Source organism: Leucopleurus acutus, assembly GCF_964270905.1.
Source record: "Leucopleurus acutus genome assembly, chromosome: 2".
Taxonomy (NCBI): Eukaryota; Metazoa; Chordata; class Mammalia; order Artiodactyla; family Delphinidae; genus Leucopleurus; species Leucopleurus acutus.
In genome coordinates, this window is record NC_139143.1 from 140,594,295 (window position 1) to 140,616,216 (window position 21,922).

At 39.0% G+C, this 21,922-nt stretch overlaps 1 protein-coding gene across 8 annotated transcripts in view; it reads right to left on the bottom strand.

Annotated features, from left to right (window-relative positions):
• Positions 1 to 21,922, bottom strand: part of PATJ (PATJ crumbs cell polarity complex component) — a 358,003-nt gene that overhangs the window by 88,516 nt on the left and 247,565 nt on the right. For all 8 annotated transcript variants that reach the window (XM_082834080.1, XM_082834079.1, XM_082834082.1 and 5 more), the window contains 2 exons: positions 14,695 to 14,767; positions 5,348 to 5,428 (listed from right to left, as the gene is read on the bottom strand). In XM_082834080.1, coding sequence (XP_082690206.1) covers positions 5,348 to 5,428; positions 14,695 to 14,767 — 154 coding nt within the window. The remainder of the gene's footprint in view (positions 1 to 5,347; positions 5,429 to 14,694; positions 14,768 to 21,922) is intronic.

Here is a 21,922-nt window from a genome sequence, read left to right on the forward strand (position 1 = left end):
AAGCCCTTTAAGAAGTGCTAATAGTTTTGCTCATCACTGAATCCCCTGTACATAATGTTGTCTGACATGCAAGAGATACTCAATTAATATCTGTTGTTTGAACAAATAGATCACACGGTGATACTTCTGATATTCCAAGAAAGGCTGTCTATGTGAACTGCACAATGAAGAGAAGATGGGGTTTAGAGGCAAAGAGAACTGGGTTTGAGTCCCAGCCATAGCACCCACCAGCTGTGAGACCTTAGGAACAGACTTGACATCTCTTAGCCTCAGTACCTTATCAGTAAAGTAGGGCTAAAAACATGTGCATCATTGGGTTAAATAAGATAACCAGTATGAAAATGCCTGGCACAGCTTAGCTTCTTGAAATGTTTTAGTTTCCTTCATTTTATGAAACATCGGTTTGGAGGTCTATATCACTTCATTTACCAATGTGAAAGGTAAATTTCAGTATCTACCTGTTTCTATGTTATAATTTTCTATATTGGAGTTCAAGGTTTAGGGAATGAAAATCACAAAGTTCAGATCCCAGTGTAACTCTCTTGCTGTCCCTTGACTTCAGTTTTGTTCTATATCTGTATCTCTCCGAGAAGCAGTACTGCATAGTGGTTTAGAGCGCAGCCTCCAGCCTCACAGTGCATGGACCTGGATCCTGGCTTCACCAGGTGATTATTTAGGCAACTTACTTAACATTTCAGTATCTCAGTTTCCTCATCTCTTAAATGGAGATAATACTAGTACTAACTTCATAGGATTGTTATGTGAATGATGTTAGAATAATGCCTGGCACACAGGCATTCAATAGATGCTATCCATTATCAGCAGTTGCATTTTGGGGTTTGAAAAAATTCACTTCAGTTTTCCAAGTTACACGTAATGCTTCACTCAGAACAGCTAATCCTCATCTGGCTGACGCTTAATGCTTTAATCAGCATAACATCATCATCATCATTAACAACAACTCCCCCTTACACAGTCATTCCGGGTACTCTGGCATGGTTCTACCTAGTACTTTATAGTTATTAACTCCTTTCTCTCACAATAACCTTTTGTTTCTTTCTCCCATTTTATAGATGCAAAAATTGAGGCACAGAGAGGTTAAGCTGTTTGCCTAAGGTTGTATGGCTAGTAAATGGTGGAACCAGGATTTGAATCTAAGTCGAATGGCTCCAATCTTTGCACTCTTAATAATTTAGCTATACTGCCCCAAAAGAGTGTATTATATTAACACAGATATCCCCAGCATGATAAAAACATAGGTCTATACCCAAAAGATTAAAATACTTATTTTAGGGATTCATGCTCTTCTATGTCAAGATACCAGGGAGACAAGGACCCTTCAGGATGAGGTGCAGCTCTTCTAATTTCTAGTTTTGTGGTCTTTCACTAAGCAGCTTAAGATCTCATCTGTAAGTCAGTGATTAAATAACTCCTGCCCTACTTCTTACATAGGGTTATTTTGGGGATAAAATTGAATAAAATTATGAACCAATATCATGTTAGAAAAAATAGATATTAAAATATTTAAGCTAACGAGATAATAGATGAGGCAGTTTTGCAAATTGCAAAGCTCTGTGCAAAAAAATTTTTTTAAGTTCCTTTCAAAAGCTTTAAAAAACAGTCTTAACAGGCTCTCACCTAGACTTCTGAAATAGATTCCAGACACTTCCCTGTCTCCAGTCTCTCACAATTGGAATCTATGCTTCACCAACCATCACCTGATCAGTTGTCTAAAAACAAGTCATTCTCCTTTTAAAAAATATTTTAGAGAAATCTAATATCTACTGAAGTTATTATAAACTCCTTGGCTGTGAATCTGGGGACTCCTGAGATATGGACGAAAGCCAATCATCACTGGACAGTGGAAATAAGCACTGGAATATATGTAGACTCATGGCTTAGTCTAGCTCGGAAAACAGGTAATCTTGGAGAAGCACTTTAATAGCCCTTTGGAGTATAGTTTCTCATAGGTAGCACCTTGTATATATGTGTATCCATGTAGTTAAGGAGACATTTATTGAGCACTGAACATAAAAAGATGAATATGTTAATCTATAATTCAAAGCATATAGTCCCTTCAGTTCTGTGACTCTACTGTTCAACTTCTACCTGATGCTACTGTTCAACTTTGCACACTGTACATCACCCACACTGTTTGATTCACCTGGTGAACCCCTCAGTAGCCAATCGCTTTCTCATCTTTAAAGGTTCACCTTAAAGGCCAAGAGTCTAAGAAACCGTCCTTAATCCCTGAACGAGACGGTTTTCCTTTCACTTTTGAACTCCTGTAACATTTTTTTTCTCTCTCTTTAATACACTTCTGCCTGGTCTGATTTTCCAGGTACAAATTCTGTTATCCTCACTGATGCTTGAGGGTAAGCTGCTTAAGAGCAAGACCTGTGTTTTTCTCCTGGTCTCTCCTGTAGGGGCCAGCAGTGTCTGAGGAGATATATGCTCCCACAGGAAGCAAGAAATTCAACCTTTAAAGGGTTAGAGCTTACTGTTTCCAACGGACATAAACTAAGGTAACAGGAGTCAAGGCCCATACAGGTCACATGCTGTCCTCTGACGAGGGGCATCCAGCAACCATCCTAGAATGGTGCAGCAATGCAGGGGAGCTGGTGCCAATCTCATAATAGAAACAAGCAAATGATGACTAGTGATGAGGAACTGTTATTAATACAGTTGACCCTTAAACTACATTGGTTTGAACCATGTGGGTCCACTTACACACGGATTTTTTTCAATAGTAAATACAATAATACTACACAATCCGCCATCTGAGGTTGGTTGGAGCCGTGGATGTGGAGGAACCCAGAACACGGGGGGCCTTATAAGCTATACATGGATTTTCCACTGTGCAGGTCAGCATCCCTAACCAATGCATTTTTCAAGGGTCAACTGTACTTTATGATGAGACAATAATGAATATGTTAGGTTGAGCCAGATGAAATTTTTACCCTCAAGAACAGCAATTTCATGATTTAATATAATTTGCTAATTTATGCATTATCTATCTCCCTTCCCCCATCTACCCATGAATGAGTCTCCATGAAGGCATGCGTTCTGGTACATTTTGTTCCCTTTTGTATCTCCAGTGCCTGGAACATAGTGGCATCTGGCAAATATTTTCTCAACTAATGCATGAACTTGCTAAGCACCAACTATACCTTATACTCTACTACATGTTTATACTTTATTGCCTATTTGTTTCTCATAACATCCTGGTCACTCCCATCTTTCAGATGAGTAAACTGAGGCTTGGTGAGGTCTAGCTTGCTCAAGTTAGACACACTCTTAAGCAATGCTAGGCCACTTATATTTATATTTATGCTATAAAAGTTGTTCATATTTGGCTATCTTTCCTCAGTTGACTAGACCATGGATATTCTATTGGAAATGGTGACAAAGAAATTGTAGAATACCAAAAAGAGAAGGAGGTGAGGGGGGGAGGGGAGAAAGAAAAATACCAGTCAATGGGTTTGGGGAAGCTTTTATTCTTATTAAAATGCAGTATGAAAGAATCTAAACATTATCCTTAGTCTTTCAGGTCCTCTGCCTGAGGGTAGGGCTCTCCAATTATTTTGGCACTTGGAGCCCCATCACTGGTGTTGCCTTCTTGGGAACAGAGGGTGGATGACGGCTGGCTTTTGCCTGCAGCCTACAAGTAAGCCTCTGTAGGACTACCTGCCTCTCCCAACAAGCAAGGGAGTGTTCTCACTCTTTTTACCATTTCCTCTGTGGATGAAATCAGGGGCCTCTACTTGCAAAGTCCTGTTGCTTTAAAAGATTTTTCCTTAATCTATCTTTGGAGAAACAGTGCCAAAAAGAACCAGTTAGTAGGGTTTTTAAATTTTTTTTTAAAATTAATTAATTAATTTATTTTTGGCTGCGTTGGGTCTTCATTGCTGCGCTCGGGCTTTTCTAGTTGCGGTGAGCGGGGGCTACTCTTCGTTACAGTGTGCGGGCTTCTCATTGCGGTGGCATCCCTTGTTGCGGAGCACGGGCTCTAGGCGTGTGGGCTTCAGTAGTTGCGGCACGTGGGCTCAGTAGTTGTGGCTTGTGGGCTCTAGAGCGCAGGCTCAGTAGTTGTGGCGCACGGGCTTAGTTGCTCCGCGGCTTGTGGGATCTTCCCGGACCAGGGCTCGAACCCGCGTCCACTGCATTGGCAGGCGGATTCTTAACCACTGCACCAACAGGGAAGTCTCAGTAGTATTTTTAAATGAATGAAGGAGTTGGAGTTTGAAATTCGTTGATGTTCCTCATTCCTCTTCAGTGCAAAGATGCAGTTTGTCTTTTGGAAAGGGAACAGTGTAACTTTGGCACGTCTTGTTCAAGAACAATGGTCATAATCTGTTGGTCCCACTATTCTTGATGCCTCACATAGGGTTTGTGTAAGAGCGGACCATTATAATTTCCACTCTTGCCTAAATGTCCTTTTCCTTCAGCCTGAAAGAATCAGTTCATTTTCTAGGATATGGAATCTAAGCCAGCCCTGATATATGTAAAAGTTGAAAGAAGATAAATGGATGATTTTTCAAACTCCCTGAAGTAAAATGAACAACTCTGTGCTGTCATAAAATCACAGTGACCCACCTAAGTGATTAATTCTTTGAGACTCATAAGATATTTTGAAACAGAGGGGAAAAAAAAGCCCGTATTTCTTTCTAGAACTTGTAGTCTAACCCTGGAAGTGCTAGGCTGCAAAACAGAAAGGTAGATTATGAGCAAAGGCTTGGGAGTCAGACCGAATGAGATCAATCTCCAGGTCTAGAACATACTAGTGAGTGGCTTTTCGCAAGTTAGTTAACATCTCTAAGCAAGCCTTCAGTTTCCACACATGTAAAAGAAAAATATCGCCACCCACAGCTGTGAGGATCAGAAAATGAATGTAGAACATAGGATAGCACGCGGTACCCAGTAAAAGTTCCGTAAATATTAAATAACAAGATATGAAACGTTAGGACACATAAGGAGGAAGAGTTCTCTAAAACTGCCTCTCTCCTAATGCTCTAGCCCTTGGGTAAGTTTAAGTATCTTTTATTATGAACGCAGGAATCCATTTAACATCTCTTTTTGTGCCTCTAGAACTAATTCAGCACCACCCTAGCCTTAAAGAAACCCAATATTAAACAAGATTTAAAAGAGATTGCTTCTTTAGTCCCAGACAGCACAATTCAAATATGAAGAAAGTAGGAGAATACACTGTTCTTTGGGTCATTTGCTATATGGAATAGCTTCCCCTGTCTCAGAGCTCAAGATTTCTAGAGAAGCAAACACAACTGATCCAAAATATATACAGTTCATCCCTAAAAAGAACATTGGATGAAACACCCAGTATTCTCACCAGTTTGGAGCTTTCACTTTTAGGCAATTGTTTGATACAAGCTTCGAGACTGCTGTCTTCCTCACTGGTGCCACTCTGATCCTATGAGACATTAAAAAGAAAATGGCAAAGATGTCATTCTTCACTCGCACTGACTTGAACTGTAGTACAGATACTCAATCATAGTTGCTTGTTTTATTGTTGTAGTGGATATTGTTTCTTCTTTTCTTCCTTTCCAGTAGTTTTTTTTTTTTTTTTCCCATGGTATCTACAATAACCTGTTGCTCAGAGATACACCTTAGAGAAAGCTGATTCCTACTCTCTGCCCCAAGAGAAGGCCTGATTGCCTTAAGGCTAATCTTATTCTTTTTGCCAATGATTTTGTCAGGAATGGGTACGTGATCCAGTTCTGGTCAATGAGACACCAAGAGAGGTTTGCTGGAGACTTCTGGAAAGGTCCTTCGTAGATCTTAAAAGAACCACAAGAAGTCCCCATACCTCCCAAGTTAACAAGAGAGCATGAAGTGCAAATAGCCATGGGCAGCCATCCCACAACCAGAAGGAAAGCAGCCTGTGAATGACAGAGCAGAGGCAGAGATGGAAGAACTGGTTCTCTGATGACAAAATGGGGCCACTGGACCAACCAAACCTGAAGCCCAGCCTTATTCTTAGCAATCTTCTAAGGAGAGCTAATCTACTTACTTATTTTTTCAGTCAGTCTGAGTTAGCTGCTCTGTTCCCTCCAGCCAAAACTTTCTCAGACGTTTGTTTATCTTCTGCACAAGGTTAAACTGTTTGATGGGAGACTATGTTTATCTTGTTTATTTGTGAAACTCAGGTACCTAGCACCCTGCCTGGCACATGGAAAACACTTGATAAATACTGGCCGAACCAATAAATGCAGTACTTGCTTTCTTGATGACTTTTTTCCTGCGGATTCCTAAAAATATTTATTTAATGTAAATGAGACATCTGGTAATAATAAGCCACATTAAAATTCCAAAACACATTAGGCATCTCCTCAATTGAATTATGATATATTATATATTATAGTTACTTTCTTTGCTTTCTGAGGACACATAGAGGAGAATAAGGATAATAAATGGAGTATTTGCATTGTATTTATATGGATTTTTATTTTAAAACACCACCATCTGGGATTAGTACAAATTCAGGTGGGATTGTTAGTAGAGAAATGGTTTTGATTTTGAGACATTCAATCTGGTAATTTAAGAAGTGCAAATTAAAGCAAAGATACAGCATTTTTTCATCTATCAAATGGACAAGAGAATAGAAAGAGAACATTCAGTATTGATAACGTTGTAGGGAAACAGGAATTTTCACACACCATTGAAAAATGTAAATTAGCACAATCTTTTCAGAAAAAAAGCCCCATACATCATGTAGATATAAATGCAGGGAAAATACGTGCAAGCACATAGAACAAACTTTTTAAGTTGCATACTTCTGGAGAGTAGGACGAGGGATTAGGGAATTTTTGCGTTAGTTATTTCTACAGTGTTCAATTATAGAAGAATTAGTGTGTATTACTGCATGTTAAAAACAATAAAGGAGAGACATGAGAAATATCTAAAAGGAAAAAAATCCAAGAAAGTAAGTAGCATGGGCTTTAGAATTGGTCAGATCTGAACTCAAATCTCAACTTTGACATTAGAATTAGAATTATGAGATTTTCTGCAAATTACTTTCTAAATCTGAGTACAGTTGACCCTAATGTGAGGATTAGGGGCACAGATCCTCCCCACAGTTGAAAATCTGTGTATAATTTATAGTTGGCCCTCTGTATCTGTGGTCCCTTGGCATCCAACCGCAGATTGGGTAGTACTGTAGTATTTACTATCGAAAGAAATCTGCATATAGGTGGATCCATACAGTTTAAACCATGTTTTACAAGGGTCAACTTGTGCTTGTTTTTAAAGTACAGATAAAAATATCAATTAAAAATACTACCCCATCAGGTTGCCTTGAAGATTAATGCACTAACACGTAAAATGTCTATCAGCACACTAGGTACAGTTAATTTTGTTTCTAGCTTTTTGTTGAGACAGCTTCTTTGTCCATGACCTGTTTCATGTAGTCACCATAAAAAGGCTAAATAAGTGTGTACCACTGTGATCCCAATTCAAGGATGACAAAAATGATACATTTAAAATAACCTGTTAAAGAACTCCTAGCCAGTAAGAGGCGGATCCAGGATCCACAGCTAGGTAAGAGTACCATCAAAGGCCATGCTCTTGGTAATTATGCTCCAGGCCCTAAGTAAATGATTCTCTTGTTTCTCTCTTATTCTTTCTTTTCAGTACTCAGTGTTGGTAACTAATCTTATGGAAGACAGGATTCGTAATCTTAAAAAAAAAAAAAAATCACTGTCATTAGACCATGGTTTTAACAAAAAGCATTTTAGCATTTGTTAACCAGAAAATTTCAGTAGCTACATCCTCCTCTCCATGAATTTTGGGTAATCAAGAAATTACCGTATAATATAAACATGCCGAAGTTAAAAAACAAAGCTTGAAAATACATAGATTTTCAGTGTTTTAGACAGTGGGTAAGTTCTAGAGACAGAAAAATTCTGAAGAAACAAATTATACTTTTAAAACTCAGTATATAATAGATGAAAAACCTTTAATGCCTTGATTACTTAGTGTGTCTAGTTCTGTAAGCTGTGGGAAGCCCTGAAGAGGCCCTGGGGAGGCTATGCTATCTAACTGGAGGATATAATGGAAACAATGCTTGTAACTGTAGCACTGGATTATAAAACAAATCCACAGGTGGCTTCTCTAGTAACACTGCAAATGGCCAACTCCTCTGTCCCAGATGAGAGGAGCTTTTTCACCAGGATGGTGGTTAGCTGATGCCGTTCATCTAATTAAATATATGTCTCCTTGGGGAAAGGAAAGTGATGTTTAAAAAATCAGAGAAGTCTTTACAGTTCTCAGCAAAGTGAGTAAAAGAGATGAGATCTTCTTGGTCTTTATAAAATGAATACAAAAGAGGGAAAGAAAAGAGCCGTTTGATGCTTTAACTTAGAAAATTTAAGAAAACATGGGGAAGGCAGTCTAGGTTGCACATGATCTACAGATCCTTTAAGATTTGAATAAAAACAAAAAAAGAATACCCTTTACATCTACATCCACAGAATTTATCATACGAAGCCATGTCTCAAATGCCCCTTACTCCATAAATCCTTTCCTTCTTCTTAGCTGGAAGAGGTCTCTTCTTCCTCTAAGCTTACCTAACAGTTTACCTGAATTCCTTATGTCACATACATCATCTCATTTGTATCCTAATTATGTATGTACAGAATTGATCTCCCTGATGAGATGGAAAGATGCCTGACACTGCCATCTGAGCCTCATTCATCTCCTTGGTCTGATTCATTTTTATATTCATCCTAGGTCTGTCTCATTTCAAAGTTGATGCTCTTTTTAACTGTACCTTGAGACCCTTCTAAAGCATTTCTTCTGTTTTTAGTTACTTGTTTAGTCTGAGATAGCTCCATAAGGAGGGTTTAAAGTCAAAATCTAGATGGAGAGAAGAGTCAGGTAAAAAGGAAGCTGGACTTGAAAGAGGTTAGCGATAAAGTATTTACTTTCCTAGGAGAGCCAACGTTTATAAAAGAGTTTTCATGCTTAAATGAAGCACTGAACAAAAACAATGTGGGTTCTGTTCTGAGAACAGAATGGCTCATATATATAAAATACCCTGCTGACTAGAAGCTTAAAAAACAGGAATCAGTCAGATGGAAAGGGAAAAACAGGTCAGCAGGCATGATTTCCAAAGCACAATTGCATCATGGTGGTTTGAAGACCATCTGGCTGATGGACGGTGGCCCACTGACACCCAAGATGATTCAGCTAATCTGGATGGCTGGGTTCCCTTCCTCTGTTGCTGATCTTCAAACCACCTGTCCAAAGCTGCCAGCTCAGCCAAGGCTGCCCAAAGAGAATGACCTTTCCTCATGAAGACTGTGGTCAGTACATTCCACAGTGAATTACGCTTTACAGATGAATGAAAGGAAAAGGCATGGCTCATGATTGTACATTGAACACAGACTTTACCGCCTTCTCCCCCACAAAAGGACTGATAAGAAATGCTACTCAATCCCTACTGAGAAGTCTCTTCCAAACCCTCTGAAAGTTTTAAACTTCCCCTGCTGGGTTCCTCCAACATCTTCAACATAAAGTGGTAATAAATTTTATTTTATTTTTGTACTACTTTATTTTTTTCATACCCAGTATTTGTCTACAGTTTTCTCCAACTAGACAGTGAGAACGTTGACAGTAGGAATTTATGTTTTACTTGAGAGTAGGCTATCAATAAAAGTTAAATTAGTTAAGGATGTTATTGTGGTTTGGAAAAACACTTCTGATCAGATAAACATTCCATAGTGTTGTTCCCTACCCTCTCTCCTCATTTAACATGACAAAAGAGTAAATACAACTGTTTTCCTTTTAAGATTTTACTAAGCAAAATTAATAACAAAAAAACCCCAGCAACGATACCTCTCTGACATAATTGAAAATTCTTTTTCAAAATAAAACTTATGTTGGTTTAAATTTTGTCATCCCCATATGTCGTAAAACCAACACTCTCTTCCAAAAACCCCAAAATGGGGCTTCCCTGGTGGCGCAGTGGTTGAGAGTCCGCCTGCCGATGCAGGGGACACGGGTTCGTGCCCCGGTATGGGAAGATCCCACATGCCACAGAGCGGCTGGGCCCGTGAGCCATGGCCACTGAGCCTGCGCGTCCGGAGCCTGTGCTCCGCAGCGGGAGAGGCCACAACAGTTGAGAGGCCGGCGTAACCACCCCCCCGCAAAAAAAAAAAAAAAAAAATCACAAAATGATTTATTAGTTTCATTGCCAGCCTAAGTTCACAAATATTTCTTTCTGCAAAGTCATGTTTACTTGATGTGACAAATTAAATTTCTTTCTCCTACTTCCAATTATCAGCATATCTTCAAGGCTATTCAGAATTCCAGAAAGGCAATGCACAATTAAAGATAAAATGGAAATTATGCTAATAGGAATCCTTGGGTAATCAACCTCTCCATTCTGTATGAGGCCTGCTCCATTTCACTTAGTATTCAAAAAAGCACAACTTCTGAAAAAAGAAAAAAATGAACGTTCTTCTATAAAGATATTCTAAAAGATTCAGCCTGCCTTGTCGAGTAATGGAATAAATATCTTGCCTCCCGAGTATACTTGAGCCCTCATACCTCTCAGGAGATACCATAGCAGTAACTTCCTAATTGGGTTTCCAACTTCAAGACATTTTTGACTTTGCTATTACACTAATCTAGGTGAAGTAGAGCCCTGATCACACAATTTCATTATTCAAAATGCCTTCAACAGCTCCAAGTGCCTAATGCGTGACATCCAAACCTTCCGAGATTTAAATTCAAGATTCTCTCATTTGACCTCAATTTATTTTTCCAACCCCATCTTCTATTACTCTCTTTCACATACCCATTATATTCTTCTCCCCATCCCACACCCAGATTTTTCTTACTTCTGTGCTTCTGTTTGTGCTATTCCTACATTCTTATCTAACCATATTCATATTTTAAAATACAATATATCCATCAGAAATAGCTGTTCCACTAGGAAATACTATTCACCTTCTGTGAACTCCTCCTAAAGCTTTATCTCTTAGGACACCTTGTTTTCGTAACATACATGTCTTATTTCCCCTATAAGACTACAAGCTCTTGAGGGTAAAGACTATGTGCAATTAATCTTTTTACGTTTTGCAAAGCCGGTATTTGGTAAATAATGGCAGAATGAACTGAATCCATAAGAAGTAAGTATGCAACCATAAAATCAAGGATACAGCAGGAAAGCCATTCACTTATTCCACAAGTATTTATTAAGCAAGTACTATATGCTAAGCACTGAGGACTCAGTGGTCAGGAGGACAGTAAGTCTGGCCCTATAAAAGCATACAATTTAGTGTGGTGTTTACAGTCCTACATTATTAAAACATGGAGATAACGAGGGAAGGAAAAGTGACAGAATCCTAGTTGATAACCCCATTTAGAAATGGGTCCCTCTTTTTCTATAGGCCCAAGTGATATCACATAAAGGACAAAGGGCAATTTTCACTTTTTAAATGAATCATGAGTATTATTTAACTATGAAGAGAGTAAAGATTATTAAAGGGAACAGTGTAGGATGAAGTTGGTCATAAGAATAGTATCTCATGTTTTTGAGCACTTATATTTCAGGCGCTACGCTTATTAATCTGTCTGTATACATTATTTTATTCATTTTGAGTCACAGAAAACTTGGAGGAGGCTTCCAAAAAGCAATTCTCCATGGACTTAGTGGTTATGAATTAACAAAGAGGAAGTGGGGAGGCAACCCAAGTGGAAGAAACAATAGGAACAAAGGCATAAGGGGGAAAATCAACAGATGTATGTGGAGCGCACAGCACGTTAATACACTGTAATGCTGAATAACACAGCTGCCTCTGGGCATATGCGTATGCTACAAAGCCGCTCTAGACCCCAGTCTCTTCTGTAAAGTGGAAATAAAAATACTGTCTCTCAGAGGTATGGATGTAAATAGGACTTGGGACAATGCATCCAAGATAGTGGACACAGTAGATACTATATTCAATCATCCTTTTCTAAGTTGCTGTCCTGTCAGCAGGAAGGCAGCAGAAACCAGCTGGCTGGGTATAAACTAGAGAAAATACACAGTTAATACTAGAAGTCACTCCTGACAGAAAGTAAACAAAAGAAACCAAACAGGACCCCAGAAATGGTCTTCTCAAACTAAATGTTGGCACCAGCACTACACCTTTACTCACTCTAAGACACAAAAGCGGGATCTCATAGCAATTTACAATTCGACGCCAGGCTAGTTTTGTTGCTCACTGCACTGAGAAAAAATACGGGCAATGAAAGAAAAATTCAGTTCCAAGCGGATGCTATTTTGATGGGAACATTCATAACTAACAGTACTATAGAAAAAATTATTCTAAAATACTGACCCCCACCCATCCAAAACAAAAAGGATTTATATGACATTCTATAAATGCAAAAGAATTAGGAATTAAGTACTAACACTTATTGGGTAGCTACCATGTGCCTGGCACAAGATAGCTAGATCTAGATAGATAGATATAGATATCTTCTCCTCTCCCTCTCTCATTTAATCTTGACAACCTTACGAAGTAGGAACTATTGTTATCTCCCTACAGTAGGAATTATTGTTATCTCCCTACAGATAAGTGGGGACAGAAGTTACTGTAACGATCCAAGTTCACATGTCTTGTGTATGGCTGTGCTAGGATCTGAACTGAAGTAGCACCCCTCTGGGGCCCCTCATTTCCACCACTGCTAACTGCCTACTCTGGTCTCAGTTAGAATGAAAATACCCAGTGCCAGCAAAGCTGTGGCTAAATGGCTATCAGTGGGGAGTCAACATCACTACAATCTTTTCTGATAGTAACTAGTAAATACAGATTAAAATTTCGAACTTGTGTACTTTTTGCCTCAGCAATTGTACATTGGGGAAATCTACGCTATAGAAATAAAAGCACCAGTACCAAATGACTGACATACACATGTGTGCAGGTGCGCACATCACACATGTATGTTTATTTTGGTATTCTTTTACTGGCAAAAAATTGGAAAGTAATCTGAATGTCTGTCAATTGGAAACAATATATAATACAGCATATTAAATATGACTGTTAGATTAAGCAAAATAAAGCACCTTTTCTCTTTTTAATGTATAGAATCTATTCCAGAAGAATGCAGAATATGCACCTCAAACTTAACCAGTCTACAATGACCTCTTAATTTCTGCCTAAATGTAAATGGTACAACCATCTACCTAGTTGCTCAAGCCAAAAATCTAGGTCTATCCACGATTCTCTAGTTCCCTTCGGCTCCCACATTTAATCAAGTCTGATTCAACATCCAAAACATCAAGAATCATCAGCTCACTTTTCTTTGCTTCCAACCCCAAAATCTCATCCAACCACAATCAGGTCTTGCCTGGGCTTCTGCCGTCTAGTGTATTACTTTTACCTTCCTTTAGTCCATTCTCCATCTGGTAGACTATATTATCAGGTCACCTCACTCCCCTGTTAAAAACCTTCCAGTGGCTTCTACTGCACACAGACTAAAACCTGAACTTCTTACTCTGACTCACAAAGCTCTCTCTCCCTCCCACGTCACATTCCCTCCCTCTCTCTTGCATTTTATCCCACTACTCTCCAGGGCTCCCAATATGCGCCCGCCCGCAGCTTATTCTTGCTTGAGAGCTATTTTTGTCCTCTCTGCAGAGAAAGCTCTTCCCCCTTATTTTTGCATGTCTGGCTCCTTCTTATCATTTTGATCTTGTTTAAATTTCACCTTGTCCAAGAGGCTTTCCCTGTAACCAATCAAAGTAGTCACAAGCCGCATTCCCTATTTTAATTATCTGTAAGACACTGAACACTATTGATAATTCTCTTAGTTTATTTATGCATTTGCTAGTTAATTTCCTCATTAGAAGGTAAGCTGAACCATGTCAGGGAGACTTATCTGTTTTATTCATGCCTATTTCTTTAAATACCCAAAATAGTACCTGGCTCGTAATATGCATTCATCGAATACTTGTTGAATGGAAAGAATACGTATCATATGATCAAATATTTACTAAAAGAGACGCTATTCAAATAGTTTATTTTTGTTATAGAAGCAAAGGAAAAAGTATAGAAAGATACTAAACAATAAAACTTAACTTCCTTGAGGAGGTACAGAAAGGAAAATAAAATTTTCTAATAACTGCATTGTTTGATTAGTTATAATAAATGCGTATTTTAGGGAATTAAAAATAATTTAATAAGTAAAAAATGAGAAGAGAATGTAACGTTCCTCAGCTGGGAATCCCTCAGCTGATTATTTATAGAGCCAGCTACCTATCTATCTATCCATCCATCTCTAGAAGCATATTACTATGTTAGCAATCTTGTTGTACTAGTAATTTCTTCATCAATAGATGAAAATATTTAAAGACACCAGCAATCATAGTATTAAAGTGTTTTTAAACCATAAAGAAAGGTACGATTCAGTCATTAAAGAAGAGAATTTTCTAATAAATTCTGAAATGCCTAGTTAGGACAAATTGCATATCTAGAATGAACCTTAAGGAACTTTGAAAAAGGCAGTACTCATATGGTTAAGTTCTAATGTGTTTGTTAAACATTGTGATATTACTTTATAATCAGTGCCTCAAATACTTCCTATTTTAATTAGGGAAATACCCTAGCAAATAAATTCTGAGTTTGGAATACCAGATACTGAAAATCCATGTAATTCATTCACTAAGCTAATTAGCAGTCATCTTACCTCAGTTGAAGATGGGGAACTTGATGGTAATGGAAAGGGAGTAACGGCCATCTGATTGACCGCATCTTCATTTCTGTGGATGTTAAAATAGGCAGAATCAGTACACAGTAAAAGGCAGTATCAGTACACGGTAAACGCTAAGTTCTTGGCTCAAATTAGAATCACTTCCTCAGTTCTCAGTTGAAAATGCACTCACAGCACCACAGAATTAAAAAAAAATGTAAATATACACTGGTTTTGAGCATGCAAAGCCATTAGGTACAAAAACAGATGTATTACTCAAGGGATACCAAGATACAATTATTAGTGACAAAGAGTGATGATGCTAGAAGTTGGCCAACTTCTGCTTAGTAAGTCAGGTGCTGCAGAGGATACTTTTGGAAAGGCATCAACTCTTTCAACACCGAGGAGTATAAATTTTTCATATGGGGTGTGCAATCTCTAGGCCCCATTAATGTCTGGAGCATTTTGTTCTTTGAACTGGAAAGGTTCCCAGCCTCCTCATTTGGCTTCTAAATTTGTTCTGCCAGATGAAGGATGATGGGATGTATATGACAGTCCCCGCATGGGCGGACTGTGTGAGAAGGAGTCTAATTGGAGCAGAGGAGGTGGGAGCTAAAACTTCATTACCAGGAAGACAGGCACAGAACAGCTCCTAGAATACCAGTTCTGGTGATTTGGGCTATTTCCACTATGTTACTAGCAAATGGTAGGTAAGCAGTCGTTCTGTGGGAAATCTATCCTTTACTGTTCATTCGTGACACACAACCAAAATAGTTATCTCAAGATTTATGTGAAGTTTGACTTTAGGTTTCACAATATAAACTGAAGAAGCTTCTCACTGGTGTGCAAAGATTTAAGACTGTTCACAGATCTCTTGTCCGGTGTACATAGGATAGCCACTATCTGACTTAGGAGGGCACTCAAATCCATTTTATCCCATTTTATTTTTTATGTCTCACCAATTGGAAAAAGATCCATCAGTCGATGTCTTTCCTACTTTGAGGCTTTAATCATATCACTGCCTTTACCTGAAATGCCTTTCTTTTTAAAATTTATACCCCACCCATCCTTCTCCTCCAGTGTGAGTTCAATAACCTCAACTACATGAATTATTCCCTTGAGTTCAAAGACTATATACTGATGTCTTCCAAATTCACAGTTAGCCTGGATCTTTTTCTGAGCCTAGGATCTGCATATCCAACTCCCACTTTACATCTCCACTAGATGTCTTAGATGCATCTCAAATAAAATAAAGCTCTTTATCCCACTCAGTTCCCAGAGGGTTCCACAGTCAACTTCCTCTCCACCTTAGTAAATATCAACAGTATTCAACCCAGTTGTTTAACCAGGAACCTAAAAGTCATTCTTGAAACCTCTCACCGCTCAATTGTATACCTAATCCATCAAGAAGTCTTATTGATCCTATCTTCAAAACGTATCTTGAATCTTTGCACTTCTTTCCATCCTATCCTAGTACAAGTGATCATCATTTCTCACCTGAATTAATATATTTAAGAACATCCTATTTGGTCTCCCTACTTACACTCTTCATCCTCTGTTCAATCCATTCTTCACCCAGCAGTTATTATGGTTCTAAAACATAAATCTGATTATATTTCTTTCTCCTGCTTAAAATCCTCCTATGGCTCCTTACTGCACTTAGGATCAAGTTCAAAACTGTTAGGGAGGCTATAAGGCCTTGAGCAATCTGGCCCCAGCTCCCACCTCTGGCCTTTTCTTGTTCTCCCTTCTCTTCCTCACTCTGATCCAACCCAGTTACACAGGCCTCCTCTCCATTTCTCAGCTGAGCCAAGCTCCATCCACCTCATGGCCTTCTCTTCTGCTCTGCATGCTTCATGCCCAAATCTTTTGTCTGATTTTTTCCTATTTCTCCTTCATAGCTCACCATAAACATCATTTCCTGAAACAAGCTTTCCAGAACCTCTACTATATGCTCACAGCACCTGTCAATGATCATAAATCTGTTTTCTTTCAAAATGTACCTAACTGATTTGTACGCACACCTGCTTCAAATCTGTCTTCCCCTCAAATGGTAAGCACTCCAAGGACAGAACTCATGTCCTTCCTACTCTCTATTACATCATCTAGGGCAAACACATTGCCTGGAAAATAGTCTGTACTTAACAGAGTTATTTTTAAAAATGTAATGATCACTCACTTCATTAAAGAGACAGAGGCAGTTTCAGTTCTAGAACTACCATTGAACTAGCTGTGGGATTTGGGGGAAATCACTTCCAAGAGAATCCGTCTCCTGATCTCTTAAGTAATAAGTAGGTTGAACTGTAAGAATTCTAAGTTGATAAAAATTCTTGTGGAATAAGGCAGAGTATAAATTAAGAGATGAAGTCTAGGTACCATTTCTTGCTCTAACCTTCTTAAATTCTGAGATTATCTAGCACGCCAGCCAAACCAAAGCAAAGGGAGAAAAACGAAAATCACAAAGTGACACAGAGCATGAAGAACATGTCTGTTTCTTCTGACATTATTGTAGATGCCCTGAGCATGCACTATTATGTTAAGAGATGGCTATAGTTTTTCAGGGAGTACAATCCATTCCTCAGCAATTTGCTCATACACAGAAGAAGTAATCAATTACCCATGGGTAAGTAACAGCATTTTCCCAGTGGTAATTCCCTTTCCCATTCAGTCTCCCCCATGAAATGACACAATAGAGCTCAGCTCTAGCTTAGAGCTGAAAGCCAATAGGACATATCTGCTCCAGATTCAGAGCCCGTGGGGCAGAGCATATTTGGCAGTAATTAAGCAGATGGCTTTTCATATCTCTTTCAAAGGTTACCGGCATTAAAAAACATAGCTACACATAAATTCTTATTGAGAAATTATGATTAGCTGGACCAAGTTATCCCTTCATAATGTAACAATTTTCCCCAAATTCGTATGACTTTACTGGCCTTTAAAGTCCATATTAATTTTTTAAAAACAGAACAGTACAGAAAACCTCAGTGGAGTGAAGAAAGCTGCTATAAAAATTTACAGTTCATAATCTGTTATAATCCACTAGTGAGTGAGTGTTCACACACCTCGGCATTAAGCAAGTGGAGACCTGACAGGGCAGCAATTTTAAAGAGAAAGAAATGGGAAGAGGGAAACCAAAGGAGAGAAGATAATTACACTTCACACAAACAGGTAACCTGAAAGACTTCTGGGGACCCTCTGACCCCTCAGAGTCCATGATTCTCATAAGGAATGAAATCTGTTTGCTTCATAATTAACCTTTTCTTCCCAGTATAATCAACATAGGTTTCTTAGGTCCTGGTGCCCCACACGGTATACAATCAGGAATTGTAATTGTTTGTTGGTGTTTTTGTAATTCTTTTTAACAGCTGTTGGGAGAGAGAGAGTGGAATTCTACCATGGATAAATGTGAGGTTTCCAGGGTACCTTGGAACACTGTATAGGTATGTCCTTATCACTGGACTTGCTGTGCTCTATTAAGATTATTTGTGGGCTCCCCTGGTGGCGCAGTGGTTGAGAGTCCTCCTGCCAATGCAGGGGACACGGGTTTGTGCCCCGGTCCGGGAAGATCCCACATGCCGCGGAGCGGCTGGGCCCGTGAGCCATGGCCGCTGAGCCTGCGCGTCCAGAGCCTGTGCTCCGCAACGGGAGAGGCCACGACAGCGAGAGGCCTGCGTACCGCAAAAAAAAAAAAAAAAAAAAGATTATTTGTGCTGCTCTTTCTCCCTCTCTAAACACAGAGATGGGATCTTATTTCTTTATATCCCCAGCTTGTAGCAGGATACCTCAGCGAGAGTAGGTGTACTATAAATGTCTGTTGAGTGAAAGGGGTCTTGACAAAGCAGGAAAAAGATATGAAGTAGAACTATCAAGAGTGTGCTCTATGCTTTCCAAGCTACTTCACGAGTTAGAGAAGATGTGCTGCCTGCAGTCAGCCAGCTATTGGTATTTACCACATTAATGGACATTTCTCGGAGTGTCTGCCCAGCTCACAGTGATTCCATGGATGGGCTATACTGTGTAACACCGACAGCTGGCCTCAACCTCAGTGGATGTAGGGGGCAGATGCCAGCCACATTTTGAGCCCATCAGTTCTCTCTCCCAGGGACTCAAAATCTAGAACAGACTCATAGAGATCAAGAGTGTGGTATCTAGACAATACTAATGGAAATGCTCAAGGCTAAACAGGGGCTTCAGAACTCCCTTCTGCTGATGTCTCTGAAGTCGCCCTACTTCCTTCTCTTCAGAGTCTTAGCTGTATGGCTTCTTCTTAAGAGTCCACAAGATATCCCTGTATTCTTACAATACATTCTCCTTTTAATTTAAGCTGGCTAGAGTTTACTTCAATTGGTTGAAACTCAATAATATAGCTCTGATTTCATTTTGAATATATTCATTTGTTTAACAAATATATATACTATGAATACAAAAATGAATAAAACATGATTCCTGCCTTTGATGATATTAGCAATTAGTGAGGAACACAGCTAGGGTAAACAGACAATTACAATAGTGGAATTTCTATCTAGGGACTGTCAATTTAGTTTTTCTCCAAAAGGATGCTAGAACACACCCAATTCAGTTTTTTTGTTTGTAGAATATTTATATTTATGACAAAGACACATTCTGGATCCACATTTCAATTCAATCTTGTTATAAAAATATATTCATATTGGTAAAAATCGTGCAAAACGTGTTAGGCAGAATTCTAAGAAGGCTCCCAAGATTCCTGCTCCCTGGTTTACAGGTTGTGAGTAGGATGAATTCCCTTCCATGATTAGGTTAAATTATACAGCATAGCTGACCTTAAGATAAAGGCAGATTACCAGGTTGGGCAAGACCTAATCACATGGGCCCTTTAAATCTGGAGATTTCACTTCTTAGAGCCTCATTGTCCTGATCTCTGAAATTAGTAGGTTGACCTACATGAATTTTAAGGAATGCCTGGAGGTCAGAGATAGAAAGTCAGAGATTAGAAGTACCATCTCTGGCTTGAGCATGAAAGGGGCCTCATGGTAAAGGATGTGAATGGCCTCTAAAAGCTAAGAAAAGTCTCCATCTAAGAACCAACAAGGAAATAGACTTTAACAAGAATGAGCTTGGAAGTAGATTTTTACCCAAGGCTCCAGAAAAGCGCTCAGCCTGGCCAACATCTTGATTTCTGCCTCATGATATCCTAAGCAGAGAGCCCAGCCCCTCTGTGCCAGACTTCTGACCTACAGAACTGTCAGCTAATACATGGGTGTTGTTCTAAGCCATTAAATTTGTGGTAGTTTGTTACACAGCAAGAGAAAAGTAATACCTAACAAAACTTTTTGATTTGGAAAACACGATCACCAGAAACATAACTTTTGAGTTCTTACCATGTATTGCTGTTTTGATACTTTTTATGTGTTAACTCATTTAACCTTCATAACAATTCTACGTAGTAGTTATAATTATTTTCTTCATTTTACACAGAGGTTAAGCTACCTGACCAAAGTCACAAAGCTAATAAATAGCAAGCTCAGATTAAAATCCAGCCATCTGGCTTCAAAACCTACTCTTTTAACGATTATATTACAGTGTTTTCCATTTCAATAGCCTGACCCAAAGCCACAAATATCTTCTCTCATATATGCAAGCTAATATCCCCAGATCCATCTTGGGGAAAAGTTCTACTAGGTCACAATTTACTCTTTTTTTTTTTTCTTGCGGTACGCGGGCCTCTCACTGTTGTGTCCTCTCCCGTTGTGGAGCACAGGCTCCGGACACTCAGGCTCAGCGGCCATGGCTCACGGGCCCAGCCGCTGCGCGGCACGCGGGATTTTCCCGGACCGGGGCACGAACCCACATCCCCTGCATCGGCAGGCTGACTCTCAACCACTGCGCCACCAGGGAAGCCCTGTCACAATTTACTCTTAAAGCTATTTCACAATTTTCCTCAGGGTAAAGATGCATGCAGGTTTCCAAGTTTGCGAACTCTGACTCGATCAACTTTTCATAATTAAGTTCGGAGTATCACAGCTACATTACTCATCCCTCAAATAAATATAATGACTGTAAAATACTCATTGTGCTTGATAGTGCAGGTAGGATGGTGAATAGTATGATGGGGTGTAATTCCCTCAATACTCTTCTCTGACAGTGAGTAGGGCTGTTCCTAAATCCTCTGGCTGGTAGTTTTCTTCACCTTTAAAGTTGAGCCAGTTCTCGATTAACTACGTTTCCTTTTCTGCCTTGGTGATCATGGAAACACAGGCTGAGATGGAACCTCTGTTGCCTGGGTACCTAACTGACCATAGGGAGCAGAGAGGCCCCCTTGCTGAGCCCCAGTAGACCTGTACAATGAGAAAGAAAGAAACCCTGTGTCGTTTTAAGCGACTGACATTTGGGCTGTTAGTTAATGTTTGAAGCATTATTGAGTCTATCCTGACTCAAAGATGTTCTAAACAAGTTTATTCTATAATAATTTTTTTCCGAAAAGTCATGCTTGTACCTTAATCAGAATAGCTAAAAACTGGAAACAACCCAAATGTCCACCTTCAGGAGAATGGATCAAAAAATTGTGGTATCTTCATAGATTGGAATATTCCTCAGTAATTAAAGGAACTATTGATATATAGGACAACAAGGATAAATCTCAAAAAAATTACGTAAAATGAAAGAAACCAGACACAGAATGATAGATCTTGCTTGATTCTATTTACACGAAGCTCAAGAATAGTTAAAACTAATCTGTGGTGACAGAAATCAGACGTGTTGGCTCTGCAGGGAGGGACTGACTGGAAAGGAGCACCAGGAAGCTTTCCGGGTGAATGAATTTCTTACATTTTTGTTTTGGGTGATGGCTACACAGGTGTATGCTTTGTATTATCAAAACTCAACAAACTGAACACTTAAAATCTATTGCATTGAGTGTAAATCATACCCCAGTTTAAAAATGAATTCATGATTATATAATGTGTAAGACATCTATGTGCTCTTCTGGAAAGAAATCCAGTCATAAGCAGACCTAGGTAAACGTACAGTTCCATCTGCAGTTCTACCAGTAAGATGTAAGCAAGATACTACGCAACTTTTAAAAAATCTTGCTTCTTAATCTATAAAATTAGGATAGTATCTTCTAACAGAATTGAGAGATAACATAAATGTCATAACACTAAAGCATAGGAACAATAGTTAACATTTAATGTTTTACGATGTTCAGTCTCAGATGCTTACATTTTCAGGTGCTAAGTCCTCAGTT